At 58.5% G+C, this 9,322-nt stretch overlaps 1 protein-coding gene across 1 annotated transcript in view; it reads left to right on the plus strand.

Moving 5' to 3' along the window:
• The first annotated feature begins 8,766 nt into the window (after window positions 1–8,766).
• FLI1 (Fli-1 proto-oncogene, ETS transcription factor) overlaps window positions 8,767–9,322 on the plus strand; it is a 121,404-nt gene continuing 120,848 nt past the window's right edge. Inside the window, exon 1 of the mRNA XM_008074219.2 lies at window positions 8,767–9,248. Within this exon, the coding sequence (XP_008072410.1) occupies window positions 9,231–9,248 (18 nt within the window). The 5' untranslated portion in view covers window positions 8,767–9,230. The remainder of the gene's footprint in view (window positions 9,249–9,322) is intronic.

A 9,322-nucleotide genomic window follows, 5' to 3' on the forward strand; every position in this document is an offset into this window, starting at 1 on the left:
TTCTCTTGACTTCACGTAGCTGCACGTCTTTATTTTTATGAGACGTACGTGTGGTTTCTAGTCTTCCTTAAAGTTTCCTGGTAACACAGAGAGGTTTCTGGAAAAGCAGCTGGGGGCAGATGGGTGGCTGTGCTACTAGGACAATTCATCAGACAGTAGTTGAAATATTGATAAGAAAACGGAAATCAAATTACAAGAGGGGAAAAGAGGGAGGAAAAGGGAGTGGGACCTGGCGAGCCGGCGGCGGCCGCGAGGAGGGCTCCGACGCGCACACTCGCTCGGCGGTTCCTGCAGCCCCCACTGTGTTGGCGCGGAGGCCGCCGTCTGCAGGCCCTGGAAAGAAAGGCAAACGGACTCCGGGCAGCCAGCAGGTTTCATTCCGCGCTGCCAGGACTCCGGAGCTCTGGTCTCAGAGAGGACGCACCGAGAACTAGAACATCCTGGAGTTACCCCAGGTCCGCTCCTGCGGGCTTGGCAGGGAAGGGCGCCTGAGGTGGGTGCTCCTTCGCGTCCGATCGTCTGCAGGCGGGACCTGCGGGGCTTTCTGGGGCTCCTTTCTCTCGTTCTCTCCTGGCTTTTCTTTTCTTTCTTTCTTTCTTTCTTTTTTTCCCCCTTTCTTTCCTGTGGCTCTGTTTTCTTGCAAATTGCACTCCGACTTTCAAAGAAAATGGGGGAGGGGGCTGGAGAAATTGCGCCGGGGCGGGGGCAGCGAAGGGAATCTCTGAGCCAGAGAAACGTACCTTGTCCCTGCACTCGTGTGTGTCTGCTGTGGCTTCAGGAGCCAAAAAAGCTGGAATTTGTTAGTGGGGAGAGAAGTGCTTTATCAGAAACACATTGGCTGCCGGAGAAGCTGTGCGCTGCCACGTTAAAGACGGTTTAAGAGAAGGAAGGGAAGGAAGAGGGAGACGGCCGCCAGAACCGGCCGAGGCCAGGAAGGGACCAATGGCGCATGGGCACCTGGCATCCCAGGGTGGTTTCTGGTCCTCCAGCCCAAATATTTAGAGCTAAATAAGACACCACCTCTACTGCCACTAAAAATAAAGACCTGATTTTGTCATTATCTCTGCTCCAAAACCTGTTGCCTTTCAAAAGGAAGGGAGGGGGGCTCTGCGAAAGGGGCCTCCGCAGACTCCCCCCCCCCCCCCCCCCCCCCCCCCCGCGCGCCTCAGTCTTCCTCCCTAATGGGCCCAACAGAAGGGAAGAGTGAGGCAGCCGGACTCTTGGCAGAGTCCTAAAGGAGGGGGAGGGGGACGGGGGGCGGAGTCCAGCAGGTCTGTGCCCTCCCCAGGCCAGCGCGTTGGCAGCTCTGTAGAGGTCTGTTCCCTGGCACCTCGGGCTGCACGAGAGAGAAGTCCTACCTCCCTCCTGGCCGCGTTCTCTCCTCTGGCCAGGGCGAGCTGCTGTGGCGTCCCCAGGTGCCAAACTGCCCAGGCCCTGGGGGATCCGGGTGTCTGACTGTGGGCAAGGGAAAGCAGGGGGAGTACAGGAAAGAGAACCAACGGTGTGAGCTGGCTTCCAGTCCTCGCTGTCCCCCAACCTGAAGCCTGGGTACAGAGACGCAGCTGGAGTGCTCCGTAGGTACCTAACCACTCGACCCTCAGTCGCCTGGCCCAGGCAGGTCTGAGGCTCCCAACTACCGCAACTTCTCTATTTGTGTCCCCACTTCCCTACTCCCCACCCTTGCTCCACTAGCCGGTAACTGAGGTTTTTCCCACCCAGGTTGCTTCTGGGGCCTTCCTGACCCTTTCTCAGCAACCCAGGATGTTTCAGACTGTCCCTGACACGTCGTCTTACGTCAAGGTAAGACATGACAGCGTCTTTAAACAGGTAATGACCCCTGGCCCCCACCCCACCCTGGGCCTGTGGTCCCTTTTCCTTTTTCCCGGGAAAAGGGGGTGAGGTAGAAGCAGCCGAGCTGTATGTCTCAAGCCAGGGGCGCTCCTGGCCAGATGAGGAGGGCATAGACCCTGGCCGATCTTGGGTTGCAGTGTGACACTCTTGGCGGCTTCTGTTTGGGAGACTGGAAGCAGGTGAGCCTGGTGATGGCTGTGCAGGAAGATGGAGACGCTCGCCCGCGCCAGGTTCCCGCGGGCTGTGCTCTCCGCGCAGCGGCTCACGGCGGGTTCCCGCGTCAAGGCTGTGCGCGCGTGTTTGTGTGATCGCGTCTGTGCGTGTGAGCATGTGGGCGTGTGGATGTGCTGTGTGTGCGGATCTGAGTGCGCGACACGCTTCTCCTCCAGGTAGGCAGCTATTCAGCCCTCAAGCCCACCTCCCTGGGGCCCGCCTGCCCCCCGAAAGCGCAGATTGCTATATTTGACAGCACATCGAAGGGTTTTTTTTTCTTCTTTTCCACAACAGTTCCCAAGAATGTAAACAAACCAAGGCTGGGACATCTGGGTTACACGTTTAATGAAAATCCGCTGACGGGGCGGGGCGGGGCTGAGTGCGCACCGGGCTAGGAGCAGTGACGAGGTCCACGCTCCGCACAGCCGCCACCTCTTGCCTTCCGCGTAGGGGCACAGAGGGTAGGACCTTCTGAGCCTGCCCTAGACCAGAGGAGGAAGGACTTTCCGCGGCGCTGCAAACGTAGCCCGGCAGCCTTCAGGTCCCGGCCCCGCCCCCTCTATTCTGAAACCCCGCCTCTAAGTGTCCGCACCCTCGCATCCACGAGTCCCAGCTGAGCTAGTGCGAGCATTGGCTGACGCCACAGCTGTGCCTGGGACCGTCGGATGGAGTGTGGACTCTCGGGTCTAGCACAAGGAGCGTCAATGATGCGTCCGACCTTCCCCAGATCTCTCAAAAGGAAAACTCTGACACACGGAAGCATCTTCCCAGTAGTCTGAAGGAGTCCGTGGTCACTTCTGGGAGGCCGGATCTGGAGGCTTGGCCCGAAAGCGGTGTTCCATCAACCATGACTGAGTGAATGAATGAATGAATGAATGAAAAATGAGTAAAGCAATAACCGGCTTCCAGGAGGTGTAGGAGCATAGTCTAAGATGAGCTGAGAGCGCTCCCGGGTTCGCTGTCTCCAGTTTTCCTGAGACGTAAGGAAGCTATCACCCCTTACACGCCCACCGCTCCCGGTCCTCGGAGCCCAACTAAAGGAGCTCTCGCTTCCAGCTCCGCACTAAGGACTGCAGGTGGCCCCGGGGCGGGGAGCTGCCGTCTCCCGCCCACTCACTCGGACCCCCGAGTCCACACACACCCCGGGACCCAGAAGTTCAGGGAAGACAAACCCTAGAAGGGCAAGTGGAAGCGCACGAGCCTGACCAAGAGTCATGGGAAAGCAGATCGGTCCAGGAGCGCGAAGGGACCGGCCTGAGGGGCCTGAGCGGGGTGGCGGCAGTCTGGAGCTGCGTGCCGCCAGAAGAGCTGCTCGCCGCAGGAGCTCTTCTCAAGAGAAAAAAAATGGAATTTTTTCAGTAGTTACAAAGTTTGTATTGTTGCACAAAGGGGTGCATTGACGACGGCGCAAGGTCTGCGTGGCGGGGACAATCTTGGGTCTGTTCCGCCGGCTCCCTCCGCCGACCATTTGCCAGAGGGGCACAAACAGTGCCGGGCTGCCAAGCCCCTGCCGCTCCCCGTCGGGCACCCGGCTCAGGGGTTGTTGACAAACACCGCGGGTCCCGGCGCCCAGCCCATGAGCCAGGAGCTGAGCCGGGTCCCCAGGGCCCGCGGGTGCCCACGCTGCCAGGTCGCGTCCAAGGTTCTGAGGGGCCCAAGGAGAGCTCGAGGGGGTCCCCCGCCCGCAGGAGAGCACTTTAGGCGGGAGTGGGCTGGGCTGAGCAAGGGAAGGGGAAAGAGGGAGCGAGGGTGACTGTTTAAGACACTGGCGCGCAGTGGTACGTGAATAACGCGGCAACGACATTGACGGCTGCCAATCAGAAGGTCCTTACCTTTGCCAGCCCCTGTTCTACGCATTGGATTTGTACTAGCTCATTTAAAATTAATGACGACCCTGGAGTCTTCCGTTTTGCAGATGAGAGACGGAGGCATTGTGAGGTGAATGGGACAGAACTTGTAAGGGGCAGAGTCAAGGATACACATCATAGCGGCGGAGCTGTGCAGCCTGCCAGGCGAGTTCTAAACACTCCTTTCATCTTTACAGCGGCCCTTTGAGATAAGTCCTAGGATAACGCCTTTGTACAGATGAGGATACTAGGGCACAGAGAGGTTAAGCAATTTGTTCAAAGTCACAAAGCTGGTAAATGCGGAACTAGAATTCAAACCCAGGGAGCCAGCTCCTCCACCCCACACCCCCACCGATACCAGGACACCGGGTGGAGTATCCCTAACCCGCTTGTGCGCGGTCCCCCGGAGGGCAGAGCCTTCTCCCTGCGCGAGCACAACCCCCAAGGCTCCAGGCCTGCCCGGCTCGAGACCGGCAGGGCCCTCCTCTGTTCCTCTTCCTGCGTGCCCCAGACTCCTTGCTTTCGCTCCCCCACCTGCCAGCCTGGGGATTCGGCCCCTCCTGCCTTCTGGGGAGACGCCCCGTCCCACCTCCGCCCTCCAGACCCAAGGAGGTCGCTAGCCCTGGAATGTTCGTGGCGACAAGACCCAGAGGTGGCGTCGGGCTCCAGGTTTCGAAGCTGCCTTTCAAGGACGCTGGTCTGTGCTTAGAGGGAGCACTGTTGGGGCGGCTGGGAGGAGGGGGCTGATGGAGCCCACCCCGTCCCCCATCCCAAGTCCCCATCTTGGCGCCGACTCTGGGTGAGGGTCCGGACACCTGGCTGGTCTCCACCTTTTGTCAGCCTGCGCTCTCTGGTCAACCTCGGACTCCCTCGGGGTTTCCTCGTCGACGCCGAGTGGTCTGGGGGCCGGGCCGCCAGCGCCTCGGAGACCCTCCCCCTCCCGCGCCCTCCCGCCGCCGCGGCCTCCCACGTAGCGTCCTGAACCCGCTCGGCGCTCAGGCAAGAACGAGCGTGGGGAGCGGGCAGGGCGAGCAGGGGCTCTAAATCTTCCCTCGATCTGTGAGTAGATGAAGTCTGAGAAACAAATTCAAAGCAGGCGCGCCTGCAGAGCCTTCCTGCAGAAATATTCCCCGGCATTCAAGCGCATCCAGGGGCGGCTCGAGCTGCCTTGTTTGGCTAAGGTCAGACGAGACTCGAGTTCTCCAATAAAAATAAATCTCAAATTAATTATGGCCTCAAGCGAGAGGCCAGACACTTGAAGCTGCAGTTGTGCAGTCTGGAGTTTTGGCGCTCGCCCGCCCGCCCCTCCCCCCGCCCCTCTTCTCCCGCCCTCCTCCTCCCCCTTTGCCAGCTCGGATACCCGCTGCGGCCGCGCTGGACCAGAGGGAGGTGGGAGGGGCGGAGGGGGTTTGGAGGGGGAAGGATCCGCCCGAGACATTCTGCCAGGCCTGGCATCCTTCGGAGTTTCAAGCGACGAAGCCGCCCCGGGGTCCGGAGGTACCCCAGGGACCCGGCTCCGACTGCCGCGGCCTCCCACCCCCAACCCAGGCTGGAACCGAAGGAACCCGGGAAGCCCGCGTCTGGAAAGTCTTGACCCGGTCAAAAGGGCTGACACTGAGCGAGCCAAGACACGTTTCGCCCCGCCGTTCCCCTCCCGGGGGAAGCAGGACTTCCTCATCTTTGAAAATATTGTCAAGTGCGAATGGTGCGAGGCGAGTCATCTCACCAACTTTCCAATGAAAATGCTCCAAATCCAAATATTTCCTGAGTATTCGCCCCCATGCGCACGCTTTCTGTAAGTGACCCCAGACCTAAACATGTGTGGTGGGCTCTTGGGTTGTTGGGATATTTTTTTCTCCAGTTGGTAGCTTTTGTTTTAGATGTTTGGCGGGGGCTTCTTCAGTTGTGAACTTCCCCTGACTTGAAAGCTAGCCCTGGGCTGGTGGAATAGGCACCTATACCAATTCCTGGTCACCAGCCCTGCACTGTCTGTGAAAGGGTGAGGTGGGGTGGAGCCCTGGTGAACTGGGAAAGAGGGTGTGTGCTTGTGTGTGGGCTGGGGCAACCTTCCCCAAGCTAGGCCGGGAGGAAGGAGGGAGGAGAGAGGGGGAGGAAGAGAGAAAGGGTGGGAGGAGAGAGGGAAGGAGAGGGTGAGGAGGGAGACAGGGGGGAGCAGAGAGGGAAGGGGAAGCCCCTCCACACACACACCCCCCCCACAAGACAGTTTTCATTTGTAGCGGCCTCACCGCAGGCTCTCTATCAATTTGTCTCAATGCAAACATTCAAAATATTCTCTTTGGCTGCTCGTGAAAACAATGTGAGCTGCCAGGATCAAACCATCTTTCCAGATGTCTGGTGGTAACCACATTAAACAGGGCAGACTTGTTTACTGTTGTGCTTGGTTAGGACTCCCCCCCCCTTTCAGATTTAAAAAAGCAGCAGCAGCAGTGGAGTTGAGCATCTAACCCAGTTACGTAAACCCGGGCAAACTTGCCCACTAGCATGTCAACACTGGAAGGAGAGAATCGGATATCCTTACAGAGGTCTGTTCAGAGTGATGGTGTGTGTGTGGGGTGGTCTTCTTTCTGAGCAGAGACCCCTCTGAGCAGAGACACATGCTCCTCACTCCAGGGCTAGTATATACATAGGATAATGCCTATGCCAGCCTCCTCTTGTTTCAAAATTAAGAAATGGCCATAGTTTTGGCTTTACAGGCAGAAACAGAAAGTGCTGTTGAGTTCCACAGCTGAAATGGGAGGGCAACTCTTCATTTTAATCTAGTTCCTTGAGGGAATGTTTCCATTGGGGGAAGCAGCTAATGCTAAGAAGAGTTGGGGGACCATAATAGGGATGTTGGGGGTGACTACAGATCAATACAAGGAAGACAGTCAGGCCAACAGGAATTGGGAGGAGAAACCAGCCCTGTGGCATTGGCCACAGAGAGACCTTCTGAAGCACTGGGAGCAGTGTGGGTAGGAGTGGGGGCAGTCGACCTTGTGCTGTGGGGTGGCCCTCAACAGCCTCTGTGATTGCCCAGCTCCCAGAAGGGGGCCTCAGGGCGGTGGAGTCTGAGTCCTTTCTGGCTGAAAGAGGAGTAGTGCGGCTGGGGTGCAGGGTTTCTGGTGAAGTCCGGGTGGGAAGCTGCCTCCCAGCACCCTCCTTGAAAGCCCAGTTGTTGTTTGAAGGTCGGTACAGTCTGGGCTGAAAAGGAAACAATTTGGGGTTTGAAAGGATGTAATTCATTCTTCCTTTCCCTTTAACCTCTTTCCTCTCTGGAAAGCACGTGGAAACGCTGAAGGGAGCGAGAGGGCAGGCAGCCGGCCGCGGGGAGGAAAGGGTTAAGCCTGATTTCTTTTAATTGAACTCCAGAACTGGTGGCCCCAGGCAAAGGGGGGGGACTGACCCCGCTAGCGGTAACCAGATGTGGCGGTCCCAGGGGAGCCCCCGAGCAGACCCCTGGATTGAGAAGCAGACAGGAGGGGGGGAGTCGGCCCGGCCCCCATCCCACCATCCACCCACCCCACCCCCAACACGCACACTGAGTCTCAATTGCTGGCAGGCTGCACCCGCCACTCCAGGTCTGGTCACGTTCAGACCCGTGTCTGTATTGGAACCCAAAATTGGAGCTGAATTGATGAGACTAATTTCGAGAGGGGGAGGGGGCGGGAGGGAGGCGAGCGAGCTCTGGAGCTCAATTGCTCCTGAAGAAATAAAGAATTAATAAGAAGTCACTTTTTTTTCGCCGCTCTGGACACCCTTTTGATATTTTTTTTTTTTTTTTTTTTTTTTTCTTTCCAATTGACTTGGATCTTCTCTGGATTTTTTTTTTTTTTTTTTCCTCTTTCCCCCGGCGGACTCTTAAATAAAAGTGAGAAAGTCCAAAGCGTGGTCTGGAGAGCGCGGACAAGGTAACCTGTTTTGGAGGTCGGGGAGAAGGGAGTCAGGCTGAGAGCGCCCAGACCTCTGAAACTCCCCAGCCGGAGTACACTGAGGACCAGCGGGAGATGGGGAGGTCTCTGGGAGGGCCGGGTGTCGAGGTGGGCCGGGTGGGGGCGACAGTCCCGGGCGCGGGCCTCCAGGTCTCAACCCGGGAGTCGTTTGGGTGCGTACCGCGCTGTTGCGTGCTGCGCTCCTGGGACCTGCTGACCGCGGTGGAGGGAACATCCCGCCGTGGTGTCGGTTCCTCGGGGTCCTGGACTCTGGCCTGGGAGTCAGTGCTGGCTTGGGCCGTAGGGCTGGAGTAAGCGCTGGGGGCTTGACCCAAGAAGATGCGGATGGATGGCCTAGGGTGCCTCCGCTCCCGCTCTCCGCGGGCACCCAGAGTCGAGGGTCTAGGCGCGCCGCCCCGAGGACGTCCTTCTCCTAACAATGCGCCCAGAGTGGAGTCCGCGTCCCCGACACGAGGGTCAGCCCGAAACCGCTCGAATCCGCGTCGATGAGTGGGTGAGCCGCTCCGGGAGTCTGCCGCACCCCGGCAGCCAGAGTGGAAAAATTCTTATTGGATGCACTTTTTAATGGTTTGGTTTGCCTCGGTCTGCGTTCGGATCTTCCCTGGCAGGAGGCGCCAGGTTATCCTCAGCCCTAGTAAACTCTCTCGCCGTCCCCCCACCCCCCAAAAGTTTGCCTCCGGCTGGAAAAAGCATTAATGAACGTATCTGTGGGAAGAAACGGAAAGTGAATGAGTCAGGAGGGCCACCTTCGGCCAACCGCCCCGGGAAGAGGAAAGAGGCCAAAAGCTTTTGGCTTTGGATTTGGGGGGAAGGTAATGAGGGGGATGCAGACTGCGGGAATCCGGGCGCGGACGCTGGGCGTGGACCCGGTCATTGTTCCCGGTTGGTTCTTATCTCCCAGGAGCAAGTATCCTGTGTGCGCAGTGCATGAATGTATCTGGGCATCTCCGCGTATATTTATATAGTGTGTGATGCGAAAAGCAGGACCAGCCGAGAGGAAGAGGGGGTGTGGGGGGAGGGAAGACCAGGGGGAAGAGAGAGGAGAGCTCGAGACGAGAGAGAGAGAGAGAGAGAGAGAGAGAGAGAGAGAGAGAGAGAGAGAGATAGGACTTCCTCCCCACTCGCAAAGTGAAGTCACTTCCCAAAATTAGCTGAAAAAAAGTTTCATCCGGTTAACTGTCTCTTTTTCGCTCCGCTACAACAACAAACGTGCACAGGGGAGCGAGGGCAGGGCGCTCGCAGGGGGCACGCAGGGAGGGCCCAGGGCGCCAGGGAGGCCGCGCCGGGCTAATCCGAAGGGGCTGCGAGGTCAGGCTGTAACCGGGTCAATGTGTGGAATATTGGGGGGCTCGGCTGCAGACTTGGCCAAATGGACGGGACTATTAAGGTAAGCGGCTGGGCAGTGGGCGCCGGGCGGCGGGGGTCGGCCCGGGCGGGTGGCGAGGAACCGGCTAGGTGCCG

Source organism: Carlito syrichta, unplaced genomic scaffold (assembly GCF_000164805.1).
Source record: "Carlito syrichta isolate Samal-C Ts95f unplaced genomic scaffold, Tarsius_syrichta-2.0.1 Scaffold316376, whole genome shotgun sequence".
NCBI lineage: Eukaryota > Metazoa > Chordata > Mammalia > Primates > Tarsiidae > Carlito > Carlito syrichta.